The 20,263-nt window shown below is 41.1% G+C and overlaps 1 protein-coding gene across 1 annotated transcript in view; it reads left to right on the top strand.

Annotated features, from left to right (window-relative positions):
* KIF5C (kinesin family member 5C) overlaps positions 1 to 20,263 on the top strand; it is a 64,867-nt gene that overhangs the window by 23,321 nt on the left and 21,283 nt on the right. Inside the window, exons 4-14 of the mRNA XM_042877943.1 lie at positions 2,069 to 2,173; positions 3,966 to 4,014; positions 4,672 to 4,727; positions 5,599 to 5,686; positions 6,202 to 6,326; positions 6,519 to 6,623; positions 6,961 to 7,109; positions 11,260 to 11,408; positions 14,442 to 14,617; positions 15,665 to 15,733; positions 19,110 to 19,316. Of these exons, the coding sequence (XP_042733877.1) occupies positions 2,069 to 2,173; positions 3,966 to 4,014; positions 4,672 to 4,727; positions 5,599 to 5,686; positions 6,202 to 6,326; positions 6,519 to 6,623; positions 6,961 to 7,109; positions 11,260 to 11,408; positions 14,442 to 14,617; positions 15,665 to 15,733; positions 19,110 to 19,316 (1,278 nt within the window). The remainder of the gene's footprint in view (positions 1 to 2,068; positions 2,174 to 3,965; positions 4,015 to 4,671; positions 4,728 to 5,598; positions 5,687 to 6,201; positions 6,327 to 6,518; positions 6,624 to 6,960; positions 7,110 to 11,259; positions 11,409 to 14,441; positions 14,618 to 15,664; positions 15,734 to 19,109; positions 19,317 to 20,263) is intronic.

The raw sequence follows: 20,263 nt of genomic DNA, 5'->3' as shown, positions 1-20,263 counted from the left end.
GTGCAGTGCAGCACAGTGCAGAGATGCCAGAGCTGACACATCTCTGTGCAGGCAGAAGTCCCTGGGACAGAACTCTGAATTCACACTATTCTTTGGCTGAGCTAGCAATCCATGCAACAATCTAAGCACTCCTAGGGAAAAGGAGGCACTGCTTAGCTCCTTTGTTTCTGGATCTGTAGCTGCCACAGCTAGCTGGATCATGCATCTTACATTGCTTTATAGTTTGGATGCACCTTTGCTTGTATATGGGAGTGGTGAAGAAATACCAACAAATTTCTGTTTATCCTGGTTTATTAAAAGCTCCTTTATCCTCTTTGGGAAGACTGTCTGTGTGCAGTAATGCAGGACGGGTAGTCAGTTGGCTTTGGTGGAACCTAAGGACTTCTTCACTGAGAAGGAATGAATGAATAGTGTGAAAATTGTATTGCAGTGCCTGTCCAAAACCAGTGTTGTGTAATGGAGCTAAGCATTGTGCAGTGAAGCCTTTGCTGGCAAGGCAAAACACAGTGCTGGGTTTTGTTTCGAGTGTGCATGCATACAGATTTCTTTCCCCTCCCTCAGGAATTTATTTAATCACCCTCTTTTTCATTTTCTGAATTAAAACACCATAGTGTACAACCAGGACTTAGCTTTTGCAGAGCTTCATAGGGTGATGTGTATAGTATAGCATTTAACTTCTTCCACTGCAGAAGTTGATATTGCTTATATAACATGAATAAAATGCTGTTCAGATACAGCTGAGAGCTGCTTTAGAGGGAAAGCAGTCAGGAAAGCAACTGATTTCTCTCTTTCAGCCTCTTTCTTCTGTTTTTCCCGCTGATATACATAGTTGAAAGGGAGAAACCTGGTAGCTGCTTTAAATGCAAGCTGAGAGAGAAGAAGAGAGACAGCGTTGGTTATTCGTGTCAGATTTCCCTTTATCCTAGGTTAATGACTCGACTGCCATTTCACCAGCTTCAGCATGAAAATGATGTCAAGGAAGACTCTATTTAAGTGCACTAATAAAGGCTGAGTAACTTGGGACTCACCAGTGGGTCAAAAGCAAATATAACTGAGAACTGTGCGTGTTTAAGACTTTCTGCCTGTGTTAGTAAAACTTTCTTGTTGCTTGATAACTGTTAGCAGCTCCAGCTCAAGTCTGAGCTCCCATCATTGAGAACTGCATGGCTACCCGTTTTGTTATTCCCAACCAATATTTGGAGTACAGTACTTTGTTGTGCAGATACTGATGTTCTGAAGATCAGAAGGTACAGTCCGATCTCAGGGTTCTGATGGTGTCTTATGCCTCTTGACTTGAGTGCTTGTTATTCCATATTTATGCAGGTTCATTGAAACGTGGAAATAACAATTGAGCATGCTGCAGTCAGACAAGGTTTTTATTTCAAGTCTATGTTTTTATTCAGGTTTCAACCAGTGCCATCTTTCCAATCTGTGTCTGATTTTGTCAAAATGAGCAAAGCAATTAAAAGCCAAGCAGCCAGGGCAAGTCGGTTTGATCTCATATTCAGTTCTTCCTAGAATAGAGGAAGGTAGCTGTGCAAATTAACACAGAGAACAGTGGTGTTTGTGAGGCACTGCTCTCTGGCAGCGGGCCGAGCAAGCTCAAATCAGAATATATTACTCTAATCCCCAAGTCCCCACAACACAGCCTTCTCTTTAGCTGTTACTGGCAGAAGAGAATTGGGATGCTTTAATGCTTCTGGTTTCTGATGTGTTTCCAAATAGCTGATTTTTAACTGGGAGCAGCAGGCGGTAATTGGAAAGTTGGTTTTGTTTGTGTTTGTTTATCTGTCTTAAATCAGAGAGATGCAGTGTGCATAGCAGCAGGACAGCATGCATCACAAGTGGTAGGAGCTGACAAAACAGATAGGTGCTCCGTGGGGTGAAGAGTGCTAACATGTTGAGTCACCCTGCCATCTTTTATGCGTGTTTGCATCAAGCAAATCCCCACGGAGCAGCAGGCTTGTTTGCAGAGCCCCACTGGCTGAAGGTGTGTTTGAACAAGGCTTTCCCTTCTCCTGTGCTTAAGCAACACTTTCCAAGTCATGGTTTGCTTTTGTGTCCGTAGGGGAAGCTGCATGACCCTCAGCTAATGGGAATCATTCCGAGAATTGCACATGACATCTTTGATCACATCTATTCCATGGATGAGAACCTGGAGTTTCATATAAAGGTAAATGCAGGGTGGCACGTTATGTAATGGGTCAGCTGAAAGAAGGCAGACCTAGGGCTGAAACTGGATTCTGGTTAGAGCACATGGCTGCAGAGTTTTTCCTTTCTCCTACCTGTGATTCAACCTGCTTTACTGAGGACATTTATTAGAAGATGGTGCTCTGGGCACATGCATTTCAATAATTCATGTGAATACCTCTGAACCAATTACTGATGTGCTGGAAGGAGTAGTTCTTCTTGTACTGGGAGCATTTGAGCATACACATGAAGTCACTGCTACATGAAGTGCAGACGGAAGCAACCTCACAATAAACCATCTAAATATTTGAGTAGACTGTAGAATGTAAAACATTGAGCTCTTCAGAAGAGACACCTTTGAATTTTCATGGAAATAGTTTTTGTAGCAGTGACACTGATTTCTTTTCATCATCTGTAAAAGTCTCCTGTCTATTCCTATTCTACATGATAACATTTTGATGCTAACAGATGGGGACCCCCTTGTACAAGACACCAGACATATTAAATTCCTGTCCCAGCAGAATTTTATCACTCTATAAATCACATTCTGCCAGCACTGAGCAGTTTTTGTGGTTTCCTACCCTGGCTGACATCTATGAATATTGTAACAGAGAAGCTGCCTAAGTAGCAGTGAATGAGTGAGTGATGATCAAGGAGCTGTCATTTAGAGAAATGCACATTCTGTCATTTGGAGCAAGATTATAACCAAACTGTCACACTCTTTTAATAACTAATCCAGCTCAGAAAACGAATATCAATTTTTTCTCCCTCTCTAATTGAAACCCATTAAGAACTGGGAGGGGAACTTGATGTCTCCTGCATGTGTGGGTCCACAGCAGTGTGTGTTGATGGGATGATAGATAGCACGTGAGCTGAGTGTGGGTGAGCCAGGCTATTGAAATGTGTGGTCCAAAAGATGGCTTTAAATGTGACACAAAGAAAATGCCCCAAATTGAAGCACTTCTGTATTTAATAGCAGTTGTCAAAAACAAACAAACAAATATATAACATTCTTTTTCACTTGAGATAAAGTCATACTTTACTAGGTGGTTAGAATTTATGGATACCTGCAATTTAGCCATCTGGTATTGGATTTGCTAAATAATCCCTAGGTAAATCTCAGTTCTGGTGCAGTTAGGCACCACTCTGACAACACGTTCCTGTTTGCCCCTGTTGGAGCTGAATGCCCTTTTATTCAGATAGTCACTCATTCATTCAACTTCTTAAACTTATTTTCTGTTCTTTATCCCAAGCACAGTTGTCTCTTTCTGTGACAGAGAAGCTCATTTTCCATTTGCTGTTTGAGACTTGATTCAGGAAAGAGCTTCTACAATATGCTTCATTGTAGAGTTTCATTTAATGGGTGTAAGTCAGGCTTGTGTTAGTGGTGTGTTAAACCACGGGCTGTGCTGTCTGCCTTTGTGCTGGAGAATATTGCTCTGCCTCTTGTCAGAGGTGCCCTGCAAGAGGTGTGCAAGTGGTGAAATGATACTAACTGGGTTACACTGATTCTTTTCAATATTTCTGTGTCCAAATGTATGAGGAAGCTGATGTTTGTCTGAAGCTTTTTGGCATGCATTCCTGATGGACCAGCGATAAACAGAGGGAGGTTGTTGGCATGGAGATCATTCAAAAGAGAAAGATGCAATTCGAAGCATGCAGGAGATGGGTTCTACTTTTAGTTTGGTGCTTTTCATTTGGACAGATAAATATAGGTAGAAGCATTTTTAAACTGCTGGAGTTTAAATCCATAATGCTTATGATTCTTTAATTAGGTTTCCTACTTTGAGATCTATTTGGACAAAATAAGGGACCTACTTGATGGTAAGTTTCCCATTTTGGATGTAACTACGTGGTGGTTGGTTTGCTTTGGGGCTTTCTTCTCCATTCAGTTCTGTCTTTGAGTGATTTAAGTTGAAGTTGTGTGACTGTGACTGGATGTTTTTTTGTTTGTTTGTTTGTTTTTTGTTATTGTTTTTCCCTTTGCTTTGCTTCCCTTAGGTGGAATTTTATGGGAGATAACCATTTGTGTGTCTGTATGATAATAAAAGTAACTTAGGCTTTTTGGAATCAGCCTGAAGACAGAGAAATGTAAATCATAGTAACACTCAGGAACATCTACTCAAGTTTTTTTTTGAATTCCCATGAGACCTTCTGATTCTTTTTGAATTTTTGCTGCTTTGAACAAATTCAGATCATTTAGCCTTGATCATACCAAGACAAGCAGTGAAGGAAAGGTCTTTTCCATAAAGGTAACTGTAAGGAAACAGGTACAAGATCTACAGAAAAAGAAACAAAATATATGCACAGAAATAGCATTAGTTAATAAGGAGTAGGCAATTACTACACTCTGCGTTGACAGATGTAATACATTCAGAATATATTTAATATATTCAGAATATTTGCATTTTTGTGTCATGTCTGTATTTGACACAGTCTTATGTATGGAATGTTCCTCATGGTTTCCATCTTTCTTTCTAGTGTCAAAGACAAACCTTGCTGTACATGAAGATAAGAACAGAGTTCCATACGTGAAGGTACGTGGCGAAGATGAAGCTGAGCCTTTCATTTTTCTCAGGCAACAGACATATACATTCATTTATGCTTGTATACCTGTGTGTTTACTGAGATGATTCAACTGATGTTCTGTCTTGAATGCTCAAGCAGTATTAGATCCTGAATCCAAACAGTTTCTTGAAATATTAATGGGCTTGAATCATTTGTTTGCTTTGCTTTACTGACTTCAAACATTTACAATGTGTACTAGTGATGTTAAATTCTCAGTATTTCTGTGTCTGTTTCATGTAGAATATGAAAGAGAACATCTTGAAGAATTTTTTTAATACTTTGTCACTGTAGTCTTGCAGTATTTTAGAGCAGATTTGTTGGGCTGGGATTTCATGTAAACTGATTTATGACTTCCTGTGCCCTCAGTTAGATACCATATATTTCTTGTGAACATATGTGAACCCTAATAATGTACATATGATATCATTCTGTTTATTCTGACCCTGGACAGGGTAAAAATAGTAAGATAGTTCCCTTACTAATATTGCAGAGAAAGAGTGCTCTGTCTTGTGTGGATCGAGAGAGGAAAAACTAATTTGGATGCATCATCTCACCCAAATTAGCAGTAGGCATATATGCTGTGCTGTTCTTTATGTGCTGTGTCTGGAAACTCTCTCCTGTACATTAGGATTTGACTGAGTATTTAATTTTGGAAAAAAAAATGCTCTCAACTTTTCCCATCAACAGCTGCTGAAAGTCGTGCCAAGGCAGGTGTGGGTCACTGCCTTGCTGGTCTGGTGTTGATGATTCTTCTCCTTATTTGATCATCCATGCTATAGACTCTTGATGGCATTTGGAGTATTCGTGCTCTTCTAAACTTTTCTTGTGTTTCATTTCCAGGGTTGTACAGAAAGATTTGTATCTAGTCCTGAGGAGGTGTTGGATGTCATTGATGAAGGGAAAGCTAACCGCCACGTGGCTGTTACAAGTAGGTGTTCTGTGGGCTTACAATTCTTTCTCTGTCCATGATGTTGAACACACATTCTTATTGCAGTTCTATATCAACATATCTAAATAGTGTTATTGTATCACGTGAGATTTTTCTGTGTGTGCTGTATACTCCTGAAGAAGCACAAATGGAGAGAACCTTCCTTCCTTTCTGTATCCCTGAAATGCTATCTTATTTTACTGTCACTGTTAATCCTTTTCATACTATTTCTGGTTCAATTTCATTGGTTTGGGGAAAAGATAATCTTTTCTTTAAGAAAAAAAGGGAGGGGGGAAAAAAACTTTTTCCAAGCCTGTCATGTATTATGGTTCTGGTTAATTTAGGTCTTGGTGGGAGAAACTAAGAGCTTGTTCCATGGTCTGTGGGTGTGACATGCTGCTGTCCAGGACTCCAGTGAATGGACTCTTGTGCTTGAATTTGTTAGGCATTGGATAGCACTGAAATATAACTTCTTGTCACTTACACAACACTTTTAAAATGTGATTCCTCTGCAGATATGAATGAACACAGCTCTAGAAGTCACAGTATCTTCCTTATTAATATTAAACAAGAAAATGTGGAAACTGAGAAGAAACTTAGTGGAAAACTGTACCTGGTAGACTTGGCTGGAAGTGAGAAGGTAGTCTTTCTTCATAAGATGTTTGGAGATACTGGTGAGATTACTCAACTAAGCACGTGCATATCAAAATCTCCCTTGGCTGAGGATAAGCTTGCTTTGTTGTTCTTCCAAGAGCATCTTTAATTGTTGCACTGCCCCATCTGCACTGACTTGCCAGTAGCTGAGCCTGACTGTTGCCTGCTCTCTTGGTAGGTCAGCAAAACTGGAGCGGAGGGTGCTGTTCTTGATGAAGCTAAAAATATCAATAAGTCTTTGTCTGCTTTAGGCAACGTGATATCTGCCTTGGCAGAAGGAACTGTAAGTAATCCTGTTTTGTGCTGGTTTAGAATAACTTTATTTATCTTTCTTTATCATGCATATAAGAAATAAGCTACGGTTTCAGTTGAGAAAGAAGGAAGTATTGGTTTTTCAACCACAATCCAATAATGGTTTTAGTATTCTACTGAAGATAAAAAAGCAAATTGTTAGTGATTTCACTTGAGTGGTTATCCAGTGCAATTCATCATAGCACAATCAAAACTACTGCACTTGAGGACTGTATGCCTCAAAGTTCATTAATCCTGTCGTTGTTGACTGATATTCTCTACTGCTATTTAAAAAAATTGTTCATGCATCTTATTTGTATTTTGATTAGAAAACTCATGTTCCATACCGTGACAGCAAAATGACCCGGATACTTCAGGATTCCCTCGGTGGAAACTGCAGAACCACCATTGTTATATGCTGTTCTCCTTCTATTTTCAATGAAGCAGAAACAAAGTCGACCCTGATGTTTGGACAGCGGTGAGTCCTACTTGGCACAAAGATAGATAGCTCTCATTGGAGCTCTTCCATGTGTTCTGAGCCAGCTGTGCTGGTGGCAGTGACATGAAGAGGCTTTTTTAAATGTGGAGGTCACGATTTCTGAAGTTGTTCAAAAGACAGAACTGAAGAACTTGAGCAGACTGTCGCTTTATTCTGTATGGTACCAGTAAAAGAAATGTTAGTGTTGGCCAACAGCTGCTCTACTTTGGAAAGTATGAAGTGTTCTCATAGTTCTTTGAAGTTTTGTGGAGAAGATAATGGTGTTGGGCAGTTTTCTGCTGGCTAACTCAGTGGAAAACACTGGGTATTGCTCTGCCTCCTACTGCTGTTGTCACTTTTCAGATGTATCTTCTCCTTGAATGCCATCTCACTGATTATTGTTATGGTTGCAAAAAAATATTTTTTTAAACTGTAAATTCAGAAAACTGAAGAATGTGGATGCAGTGTAATGCTGGCAGTTTTGGTAGATGACCATGATGGCTTTACATGTTGAGAGCATCGTTCATAATTTAGGAGCAAGCAAGGATTAACAAAATGTGGAAGTGGTTGAAAGGAAGATTTTATTTGTGTGTGTATCATTGGATGTAGTCACATGAAATACATTTGGAAAGGTTGCCAAAACAGTCAGGCTCATTACATGATTCCTTTTATTGTAACTAAAGAGAACTCTGAGAGTCATTTGCTTTGTGTCGTATATATTTATTTGCATGATAGCAAAATGAAGAAAATTCTAGCAGCTTAAGATTGTTTGAGAGATTATTTAACAGTTTGTACGATAATTTGATTTATCTTGGTCAGAAAATAGGTTGTGTCTTCCACTTGGCATAAGTTTTGCATTAAAATTGACACTGTTATGGTGCATTTTACATAGGAAATTAAAATCTTGTATAAAAGACAAGTCTGGTAATCTTTTATTAGTTCATCTCCCCGCTGTTAGTGTTTAAGGTGAGCTCTTCCTTGGATTTTCCTTGGATTTTGTTGAAGGAAGATGAGCTCTGTAATGCATTCACATAAGAGCATACAAAACTACAGGATGGGCCCCAAAGGGCATGGAGATGCAGTTGGTGTAGCCCCTCTTAATGGACAGCTGTGGGGATTAAGGGTGATGCTGTAGGTTAAGGCTGGCAGTCAGTTCCACAACGCTTTCCCCATCTGGCAGTTCCAGAAACAGGATTAACTTGTCTGCTGCTGGGATTTGTGCAGGTGGGGAAGGATCTGTGCGCAGTCAGGTAGCTGTACATAGCCTGGATTCCTCTGAGCTCTGCTTCCTATAGCATGGAAGTCAATATAGATTGTTAACGACTCTCAAATACAGAGATTTGCTGATTTTGTAGGTGGCAAAAGTTCAAATATTTGCATGGATCGCAGTTGAAACCTCCCCATGTAGAGTTTTCTGACTTCAGATGGTTTCAGACAAGTGTGGATCTTGTACTTCTGTAAAACTAAAGAGCATTCCCAAAATTGCTGCTGACAATTCCTCCTGTGTAAGGCTCTGGTGTCATGGTGTCTGCTGTGGTTAAGAAGTAAAGCTGCATTTCATTTTAAATTGCAGGTAGGCACTGTGATGGGTTTCATTCTGTGGGCTCTGTGTCTGCAGGTAGAGTCTGAAGTAAAAGGAAAGGTGAGCAGTAAGACTTAACAGTTCAGAGTAAAGGAATTACAGGGCCATGGAGCATGGATTTGTGTGTGTGGCTGCTTTTTAAACCTCTAGATTCATGAAGGGACTTAATTTTGGTCTGCAGTGCATGACCATGCTCCAGGATCTCTGGGAACTTGTTTGCATGGGTACTGAGGGATCCGTATGCAGAGGAAGTCCAGTTTCTGTATTATTCCAGCTCACATTTCTCTTGGTTTCATTTCTCTTTCCAGTAATCAGTAAAACTTGCCTTTCTGTTTGGAAAGCAAAACCATTTTCAGACCTCCTTTGCACATCCTGGCTAGCAGAGCTTGGACTGCAGTGACAGGACAGCTGAGAGCAGCAGAGGGAGTTCACCTGCTACACATGCTGGCCATCCCACCACAACCAACCATAAACCTCGAATGCAAATCATGTGCTAGAAATGCTTAACACTGTTAGGAGGAGGAAGGTTTTCTCCTTCTAATCCATAGAAGTGTTCCTTGCTGAAGACTAGGATGCCAGCTGAAGGAAGTGGGAAGAGGGCCGCGTTCTTTGCGAGGCAGCTTGATTAGTGAGTAATGTGTTGGTCGTTTTTAGTTTTCTGCTTAGAAGCTATAGAGTTGTGCTGAAACAGGAGGTCCTGGGGAGCATTTAATTGTGAGGAAGGACATGCAAAGAGGAGGGCTGCTGATGTGCCAGCCCTGCAGAGGAGCACACTTGCTGTACAAGCAGAGTGTTGTCTGTCAGCACTTCCAACAGCAATATTGCTGTCTGTGGGGAATGGTTTCATTTCCAGGCCCTTTGGCTGTGATATTCCATTTTTCTGATGTGACAGCATTAAGGGCTGAGTAACGTTAAAGGAAAGGTGTGTGACTCATGGTTGATTACCAGATCCTCCATTTTGCCAAGCAATAAAGAAATATCACCATTAAAGTAAGTGTTGGGGTAAAATTCATCTTCACAGACCCAGCTGCAAATTCATGGGCTCCTCTGTTAGCAGTGAGTCAGTTTCTTCTTTCTTCTTTTGTTGTTTTTATGTTGTTTGTAATTGTAGTTACTGCTGCGTGCTTCATCCATCAGCAGTGCAATGCAGTCAGTGTGTTTTATGGTGTGGCATTTTTTCAGTGAGTAGAAATGTGGGCTTTTAGCAGAATATAAGACAGTACGTAAAAGCCAACCATTAGGTGTCTGCATCTTTCAGAAGTACAAGGTTATTTTTAAATTCTTCTAAGGTAATTAAACTTCTGCGTGCCATGTAGTGCAAGTCACACTAGTGCAAGTCACACTTTTTGGCAACCCTGCTTGTGGCAGGGGGGTTGAAACTGGATGATCATTATGGTCCTGTTCAACCCAGGCCATTCTATGATTCTATGATATTGAGAAGGTGATTCAGAATCATTAAGTGAAGTCATGAAGGAGATGATAGAAAATCACGTGCCCTCCCCAGGGGAGAGTTAGCCAGTTTATCTATAGCTGAGGGCAGTTCCTTGCACTGGCACTTCAGCCCACCACAAACCGTGCTCTGTTCTTCCATTACCTAAACAGAGACCAAATTTCTCCTGTGTTTGCTAACACTGGGTATGTCTGGAGAGGCTCAGACCTGAGCAGTGAGGAACAAAGATCTGCAGCTTTCTTCATTCCTTCTGATTTGTTTGCTTTTCCCCTTTAAAAGTGGTTTTGCTAGGGGAGATGCTGTGTGGTTTTTTCCTGCTCGTTTTGCATTTTCTCTTGCAATTGTTCAGGTTTGTCTGGAACTGAGCAGTTTCACAACAGTGAAGTGGTGGTGATTGTTAAACAGATTTGGGTTTGGTGATTTTTGCCTAGTGGTGCAGCAGCCAGCTTTGCTGCCTACAGAGCAGAAGTGCTTCCTCAGCCAAGCAGCAGCCCAGGTAGCAATCAGTGACCCATGGCCCTCCTCTGCTTCCCTTCTTCCACTGAGCTTTTCAGCCTACGCCAGAAAAAGCTGTAAATAATGAGTTGGTGGCTTTCTTAGCAGAGAAGTAATAACCAGGCTTGTTTTTGTCAGTTATCTAAAGGCAGTTTCTAGAGCTTTTCCTTTCAGAAGAAATCTGCAGAGACAGATCCACACATGACTGAAGGCAGAAAAATCCTATTGAGGCTTAAATAGAAATAATATGAAAGTAGTGAGGTGCTGGAACAGCTGCCCAGAGAGGCTGTGATGCCCCGTCCATCCCTGGAGGTGTTCAAGGCCAAGTTGGATGGCGCCCTGGGCAGCCTGGGCTGCTATGAAATGGGGAGGTTGGTGGCCCTGCCTGTGGCGGGGGGTTGGAGCTTCATGACCCTTGAGGTCCTTTCCAGCTCCATTCTGTGATTCTAGGTGGTAACACTACTGAGGTTCTGAGAGAAAATGGAATTGTGACATTGCATTTCAGGAAATAAACTGCAAATGTTTCGTGGTTTTCCTTGATGTAAAACAAAAATTTTCCAAATCCCTATTGTTGCATTGAGATAGAAGTTGCAGAGCAGCTGACGCCTATTTTTGTTATGCAGAGCTAAGACCATTAAGAACACGGTCTCTGTGAATCTGGAACTGACTGCAGAGGAGTGGAAGAAAAAGTACGAGAAGGAAAAAGACAAAAACAAGAGTCTAAAGAATGTTATCCAGCATCTGGAGCTGGAACTGAACAGGTGGAGAAATGGTATGTGTGGGAAAATGGGGTTGGGTGTGTTTTAAGGGCAGGTTTGAGTTATGTGTTAAACTCCAAAGCACATAGCCTGCTTAGCACCTTTGGCCACACTGCTGCCTGTTGCTGGCCACAGACTTGGGAATCCTGCTCCAACCCTTCTGCTGAGCTTCCAGTGCCCTGCACTGGAGGTGCATCGATAATTCTCAATACTGTTGGTAATATTAAACTAATAAGAAAAGATAAAATTTCACTTTCTACAGAGAACTGTGCTTCTCAGGCATGAGAATTGGTTCCATTTTGCTTCAAAGTAAGATTTTTTAAAAAAATAATTAAATTTAACATTGGAACAAGTAGTGCTGTAGTACAGTGACTAGGAATGTTGTTGATGAGAAGAATCACCTCCTGTCTGCTCTTCTGGCTTCTAAGTGAAATCTATCTAAGAACAGCTAGCGTTTTTCATAGAAACATGAAATTGCTGTTCAGGTTAAGGTACAAGATGAAGTTCCATTTGATAAGGTGGAAGGATTTTTTAATGCATACACACTAATTGCATAGATTTATATAAAATACAAAAGCTTTGACAGATAATTTTAGTCAACCATACTTTTAATTTTTCTTCCTCTTCCACTTTTAGGAAGAAAACAAAACCAAACCCAATCCCCTAATAAGCAACAAAGAAATGTGTGTCTCTAAAACCAGGACATACCAGACCTGCATTTCTCTCACACCCTGAAATCCCAACAAGCCCACAGCAGTAAAAGGCTGCTTCCCTGGAGTAATTTTTCCTTTCCATATTGCTTGTCATCTCAGTTCTGTGTGTTGATGCTTGCAGCAGTTCAGTAACCCGTTGCATGCCTCTTGCTCGCCAGCATTGAGAACAAATATGTGATTTAATTATTAGTCACAAATTGCCTTGCACTTGTCAAGTCTGCTTTTGAATAACACAGATAAAATCTCTGCTGTCCATACTAAAAAGATAATGCCTGTCCCTTATGGGTGCAAAGCAGTGTCACTTTCTTCCACCTCACTGTGCTGTTTCCTTGCCTTTCACATCAGGTAGTGACCTAATGGTTGCTTTCTGCATCTTTCTCTGGGGGGTTGGGCCACGTTAGCACAGGGGATATTTCTCTTATCCACATGGTAAAATCACTATGGAGACGGTCGGTCTGCTGTGTGTGTTGAGGAGCACTGGGAATTGTTGGCACTTTCATGATCTGCATTTCATTCTGTGTTTGCTCAGTGTGATAATAATTTCAAGAATTTCCTTCCCATCCTAGGAAGGATCTTTAAGAGAAACCTGTGCACATCCATCCTATGTGCAGTTTAAACACAAAATGCTGCCTTTGTTGTTTTGTCTAAATACACACACTGCCTCTTCCCCTACATCTTTTCTCATCGGTGTTGCCAAGCCATACATCAAATGCATTCAAAATATTATTGATTTCTTGTCTGACCTTGTGGAATGACATCATTTGGAAGGGTACTGTATCAAAGGAGGCTCTTTCCAAATGAAATTGTAGCAAAAGCTGTATCTTGAGTATAAAATACAAGATGAATGCATAAATACTCCACCACTATAGCTTGTCTGCACATTCAGAAAATAAAAATAACATTACAGCAGAAGGAGGCTGTGCCCTGTTCTCTCTGAAGGAGAACTTCTGTGCACAATTAGGTTTGTGCCTTACAGCTAGAAGGATGATGGCCTCCTAGCATTTGTATCAAATTTATGCTCTTCTTCTCCTTTCACTTGTGGTCTGAAATACAAAGCTGCTGTGTTCAACAAAGGGAAAATCTCAAGGTCCTGCTTGGGAGGCACCCGACTGATGCTCTGCAGTCCAACCACGCTACTGCCCTGCATGCCAGCTCCCCTGCTCTGGATGAGCCCACCTTTCTTGCTCTGTTCTACTGAAATGCTACAGAGAAAAAAATCATTGTATATTTTGCTCTATATTATCACTGAGTCATTAGCAGCAGGGCAAAAAGTATTTCTACAGCAGTGTTTTTAGCGAGTTCATCGTGCTTGATTCCGAGTTTCTTCTTCCTGGCTTTAAACTTGCAAAAACAATCTTCACTGTTTGTTGGTCATTGTTTTTCCTCCCCTGTTTTGGTTTGCTTTCTGGTCTGAAGCACTCTGCCTTTTGGTTCTTGATACATTTGTCCTGTTTGCATGCTTCTGCCAGTGCCCACACTGTTGGGCAGGAAGAATGCCCCATAAGGCCATATGCACTAAAATACCATAGCTTTTCATAGAAGTGAAAGAAATCTCTGCAGAAGGGTTTGAATGTAGCCTTTCCACACCTTGAACAATGCACACAGCATTCAGCAGTTAAGTCTCTCACTAGATTAATGAATGTAGATTCAATTTCTGGCATGAGCAGCTTGCCTGTCCCTCTTCACTGAACTGCAGCAGCCTTGTAATTGGAATGCTCTTAGGTTATCTAAGAGAATACTCCTCAGAGAAAATAATTTTGAGAGAAGATGTGTAGGGATAACATCCTATCTGGTATGCATAGGCAATGTCTGAACATTGGTCTATGCTATTTCATTTTAGATGTGACAAGGCAGAACGTGAAGATTGGTTTAAATGCAGCTGTCTTGCTTGTTGTCCTGGTGCTCGAGCAGTTCATTATGGGGGAGGGAAAGCTAATAAGGCAGTTGGAAATCTGGAGAGGAAGGGGCACTGATTGTCTTTACCTTTAGGCTGGAAGTCTGATTTTTTCCTCCTTATTTCCCCTTCTGCTAATCCACAGAGCTAATCCCTTGTATAACGGGCCCAAGTGAAAGGGAAGTCAGGAGTTCAGTGCTTTCAGTGGCAGCCATTCAAACTGCTGCAGCATTTGATTTGTTTTTCTAACCCTGGAGGTTGCATGGCCATCTCTCTGCACCTGCCTTTCCCCATTACCTTTACTTACAGCAGTCCCAGTGGCAGGCCTATGCCCAGATCACCCTTCTGGCTGTCCCTCACCCAGGACTGTTGTGAGTTGCCTGTGTTTTTGGCCTCTCCTGTGCCCTGGGTTGTAGTGACCATGGCTTGTGTACCTGCAGGAGAAGCTGTGCCTGAAGATGAACAGATCAGTGCCAAAGACCAGAAGAACCTGGAGCCATGTGATAACACACCAATCATTGACAACATCACACCTGTGGTTGCCAGCATCTCAACAGAGGAAAAGCAGAAGTATGATGAGGAGATTGCCAGTCTCTACAGGCAGCTGGATGATAAGGTGTGAACATTAGTTTTGACTCCATTCTGTGTGTAAATGGAAGCCAAAGCCAAGATGGGTGGGTTTCATTTTTGGTGCTAATTTTGTGTCCTAAGTGTATAGTTTGAATTGTTCTTTTTCCTCCTGGCAGAATACATGCTCAGCAAACTACCACTGTTCCAGTCATGGGAGAAAGAAAATTAAAATATATATATATATAAAATAAAGGGAAACTATATCTTCATGTTTACCAAATATTAGAATTTTGAAGAAAAAGAAAAAGAAAAACAAAAGCATCCCTTGGGCCTTTTTTGTTCATCTTGTTCTAGCTGTGAGCACTCTCTGGAGTGCAGGTGGCTTTTTTTGATTTGCACAGCTTGAAGCACATTATTGGCACTTAAAGCTATCAGCAATACATTTACTGAGCACTTGCCATTAATGGCTTTGGCTTGTGTGAAGATAAGAAGTGGAGAAAAAGGCATCCTATAAACATCGATTGTGACGAATGAGAGCCGCCTAAAAGGCAAACTAGCAGAAGTTTTCAGGACAGCTTTAATGTTGAATCAAAACTCATTTTAATTTTCAAGTGTAATTAGCAGAAAACTACAAAAAAGAAGCCCACTGTTTCTTTTTTTTGAGTAGCAAGGGGAAATTTTAAGCCTTACTTCTGCTGTGCTGTAGCGTGAGGTCTCAGCACAGTCTGTGTGCAAATGGCAAGGCAAGATGTTGCTGGCATTCAAATAACAGTTAAGGTCTTTAAGAAATTACAGCTTCTCTGGGATGGAGAAGACCTCCCCTGTAGTACTCTTGGAGGTTTCACTTACTGATTAGAAAAGGAAAAAAAATGTTGGTCTTCAAATGTAGCAAGGCCTGAATTATTCTTGAAGGAAGCAGAACGGGACTGTGTCAGAGTGGATGCCTGATTTGCATTACCTGAGAGAATCTTCTTTATTTTAAACCTGTTCAAGGTTTGCTGTGGCATTATTCTTACTAGAAAGGGGGAAATAAGAGCAATCAAATGAGACCTGTGAGAAGCAACTAAAAGCCTCCAACCCTATTTCATTGCAGGATGATGAAATCAATCAGCAGAGCCAGTTGGCTGAAAAGCTAAAACAGCAAATGTTGGATCAAGAGGAGGTAAGGAGGAAAACAACAAAACCAACCAAAAGCAAAATATGCTTATGTGACCCTTGTGTAGTGATTCTGTCACAGTTGTTGGGTAGGTGTGCTTATAGTAAGGTAGGAGAAACCCATGTTAAAGCAAGGTTTAAACTTCAAAATTTCCTCATATCCTCATAAGAGCTTTCCAAGCCTTGATTACCTCTGGTAAAGCCTACCATCCTAGTGGGAAGTGTCAGTGGAGATACCAAGAGAGGAGTGTGGCCAATCTATTTCATTTCAGAAATGTTTTTTCAGTATTCCTGTATCCTTTCAGGGCAGTAAGTAGCAAACAGATTTCCTAGACAGTATACAAATTGCTGCTGGTAATAAATGACTGATGTTCATTATTTTGGCATGAGCAATTAGAGAAAGGACCATGAGAAATCTGTGAGACTGAAAAGTCTCCTACTGGCACAGATTTGGTCCAAAATCTTGGATGGCTTGCTTCACACATTATTGCGTTCATTGCTTCTATCTGTAAAGGAACGTTAATGCTTTTCTAGATGAGGAAAATGATCACAACTTACATTCAAAGTCATTTTCTTATCTGTCATTTGTTTATGGAGATTTGAAGACATAAAATGGTACTGATGCCAAATTACTGAGTTCTCCAAATGTGCTGTGATATTGAGCCAGGAACAATTTTATGCTGTTTATCAAATTGGGAGAAACTGGAGGAAGAAGATTCAGATCAAGAATGTTAACCCTGATGTGGGAGTCACTTGTCTCTTGTATTCCAAAATACTGATCAGTGTTGGTGTGATTCTCTGGAATAATACCTGTTCCCAAATGTCTGAGCCATTTCAACTGTTTTTTCAGATATTAAGACTACTGTAAGTGAAAAATGATTCTGTCCCTTAATCTTCTGTCTTAGTCTTTATCCAGGCTAGCAGAAAGGACTTGCAAGGTTAGGTATTCTATGAGGGAGAGAACATATGAAAATGTTGGTTACTTGTTTGTGACTGATGTGCTACCTTTGGGCTTTTATCCCCACTGAAGGATTTACCAGTTTCATTTTACTCCGTAATGAAGCTCTGTTCACTTCCCACAACCTTCTTTTGATTATTCTGTGTTGCATGCTAGCCATGCCTGTGGCTGTTCAGATGTAACACAATTCAATGTGTTCTCAGCAACAGTTTTTTCTGATGTGTGTTACTTAGACCATCTCTCTTCTCCCATCTTTTTTACATTACTGCTCTCATCTAAACCTTATTTTTCCCCTCATGGCTTTTCTTGTGTATTATTTTCTGGGTGATCTGCATTCCTTTGTTTCACATATCATAGAACCATAAAATGGCCTGGGTTGCAAAGGAGCACAGTGCTCCCCCAGTTCCAACCCCCTGCTGTGTGCAGGTCACCAACCAGCAGCCCAGGCTGCCCAGAGCCACATCCAGCCTGGCCTTGAATGCCTGCAGGGATGGGGCATCCACAGCCTCCTTGGGCAACCTGTTCCAATATCTGGGAGCATTTGGGAGCTGGCTTATTCCTCAGCCTATTCCATGCTCAGTGTTACTTATGAGTATGCACATGTGTTTTCAATGGCCCAATCCTTTTCTTACCACTTTACCCCCATTTTTGCACCTGTTCCTGCCTGGCTTTGCTGTCTTACTGAAATCTGTGCAGGTGGTGTTGTGCCACTTGTTTGGAAGGCTAACCTGGCTCTCTGATTAGCTTGTTTATCTCATACCTTTGAAAGCTAATAAGGCAGTCATTTTTGTTTTTCCCCTTCACAGGAATTAAGTAACATTTTTCAAGGTCCTGCCTTCCATGTATAAAGTTCACCTGTGCTGCAGGAGGGATGTGCCTGTTCTCTTACATCTCGTGGTCAGCTCCTTGAAATATGTGCTGCAGAGCAGCTGTCTCGCTCTGCTTCTCCCTAATGAACTGGAGTACTTTTTTATGCTTGATTAAGCTAGCAGGTCAATTATAAACACAAGGCCTGCCCAGCTGGCATTGTGCTGATACTGGTGTCTGTTGATACCTTTTTGCCATTGGCTCACGCATCACTGCTCCAAGCATTTAGCTGCCAGTGCCTTTGCTTTGGGGCTGGGACTGCGAAGTGTTGGTTTCAAGTAAAGTCAGGTTCTGTTCTGTTCTCACAAGGACATGTTGATTACACTTCTTCAGGAGCAGGGAGTCTGTGATGTGAGAAATGAAGCTCAGAAATAGATCTGCAGCACTCAGGATGGGATGGTCCTCACTCCGGTGCAGCCTCTGCATTAGGCAGGATTCCTTTGTTAGGGCTGATTGCTGCAGTGTTATGAGGACCCTTTCTAAATCTTGGTATATTTTGCCATGTTGTATCACCAGGAATCTCCTGGGGAGATGTTTATGCTCTGGGTGATATATAACACTTCTCTTTGCTTGAAGTCGCAGCAATATTCACACAGAAATTTTCTTAAGTAAATGTAAATAATAGTTCCATCTGTGTTTAGTAGAAAGATTATTTTAAGCTATTTTGTTGTTTAAATATTTACATGCCATCTGGCTTTGGCAATTCAGTGGGTTTTTTCATAACTTGAGTGCACTTCTGAGGCTGCAGCATTACCACGAGATAAATTTCCCTTAAATCTGAATCCTCTCTTCGCCACTTTGGTCCTCTGCCAGAATCTGAAGCCAGCTTGTTGGTTTCCTATTTTCCATAAGCACTCTGAGCCAAAAAGAGCAGTGTCTTCTCTGCCATCCTCCCTTGGGGTGGTCAGTTTGAGAGAGATGTTGCAGCTCATCTCCTGCAACTGAGTGTGGAAGCAGAGCATTCAAATTTAATACAGGTTGGAAACGTCCACTAGTGTTTCTGAAGTCTGCATTTTCTTTAGTTAATACTCTGCTTCAGCAGATAGAGCGACTAATCTGTCATCAGCATCATGCTTCAAATGTTACCTAAAAATAGCCATCAGAAGTTTGCTTATCAAAATATTCCTCTAACGCCATAAGATCCCCGAGGCCGCTTTTCGTGCTTCCTTTCAAAGCTGTGATTCTGTCTTTATGTATTTTACTTTGTTGGTTTTTTTTTTTGTCCCTGCTGCAGGATTGGATTGAGGGCAGAAAACTTGTTTAGGAGCTCTCGTATGGCTTAAAATAAGCTTCTCTGCCTCAGTCTTGTGTTGTAATAGGATTTGATTGAGATTTTTCTTTTCATTGAAGTTCGGGGCTTCCTTCATGAACAGTTATGTGGAAACTGATGTTCCTGGTAGAGGAGCAGGATTTCTTCTCTTGCATTCTGTCTTCTGTACACACGTTGCCTGCTCATGTTTTGCTTTTCTCTTTGTCTGTCTCTGTTTTTGCCCTTTTCGGTGTTATCTTTTAAATGACTTCTCGGGTGATTTACTCTCCTGTCCTATCTGCCTTGCAGCTTTTGGCCTCCACTAGGAGAGATTATGAGAAGATTCAAGAGGAACTCACCCGTCTTCAGATTGAGAATGAAGCTGCAAAAGACGAAGTGAAAGAAGTCCTTCAAGCCCTGGAAGAACTAGCTGTCAATTACGACCAGAAATCCCAAGAAGTGGAGGACAAAACAAGAGCCAACGAGCAGCTGGCTGATGAACTGGCACAGAAGAGTGTAAGAGCAGGCAGTTTATAGTGCTGCTTCCCTCCTCCCTCCTGACTCTGCATCTCTCCCAAAGATTCCCATAGATTTCCCTGATAATTATTAGCTTGTGCCATTTTGGGAAGCTTTCAAATGCTGCTGGCAAGTATGTTAAATAACTAGTATAAAGATTGGAGCAACAGAGTTAAAAGATCTGTGCTTGCTGGTGCTACCTTCTTTCTTGTGTATTAATTAAGGGATACGATAAAGCTAATTCAGAAGCTGCTATATGAAAGCTGATTGCAGATTGTGTCTCTGTTGCAAGCTCTGTATTTTGCACACCATGTCAGCTCCTGAGCTGAATGTGAGAACTGGCCATTTTGTGTTTTGATCATTTGAAAGCGACGTTGTACCAAGAAAGATGTGAAAACCTGCTGTGTGCAAATTGCAATTCAGTTTGTATTTCTCTGGGCTGTGTGCTGTGGAACAGAGATCTCATACAGGGTAAGGGAATCTCAGAAAAATAAAATAGCTTTCTTCAGATGATGTATTGATTTTAAGGCAAAAAATCCAATCTGAGAAAAATCCAAATTGGCTTAACTAGGTTGGTCCATCCCTCACACGTACCGAGGAGGACGTTGTTAAGATGTCTGATTTCATGCATATCTAGCATTATAAGACTTTGTTATCCACTTTAATAAAACAGATTACTATGAAATCCATTTGAAAAAATTGAATTTTATATCTTCTATACCTGTTTCTCCGTGATTAACCTTCTTTGACATGTATTATGCAAATAAGATTCTTACGGGATTTACTACGTTTAATGGATCTAAAGTAGCCTTGTTAGCAAGTGAGTTGTGAAAGTGGATTATGGCAAGGTGGAATTGTGTGCTGCTGGAGTAGGTGTCAGTGCACAGAGCCAGCAGACCTGTCCCAGGAAAATATAAGGCAGTACTGTGTAACCTAGATATCATGGA

The sequence above is a fragment of the Lagopus leucura genome, unplaced genomic scaffold (assembly GCF_019238085.1).
Source record: "Lagopus leucura isolate 7727_CA_CO unplaced genomic scaffold, USGS_WTPT01 Super-Scaffold_100019, whole genome shotgun sequence".
In the NCBI taxonomy this organism is placed as follows: Eukaryota; Metazoa; Chordata; class Aves; order Galliformes; family Phasianidae; genus Lagopus; species Lagopus leucura.
The sequence above is the reverse complement of the archived record's forward strand: the minus strand, read 5'-3'. Positions and strand labels throughout refer to the sequence as shown.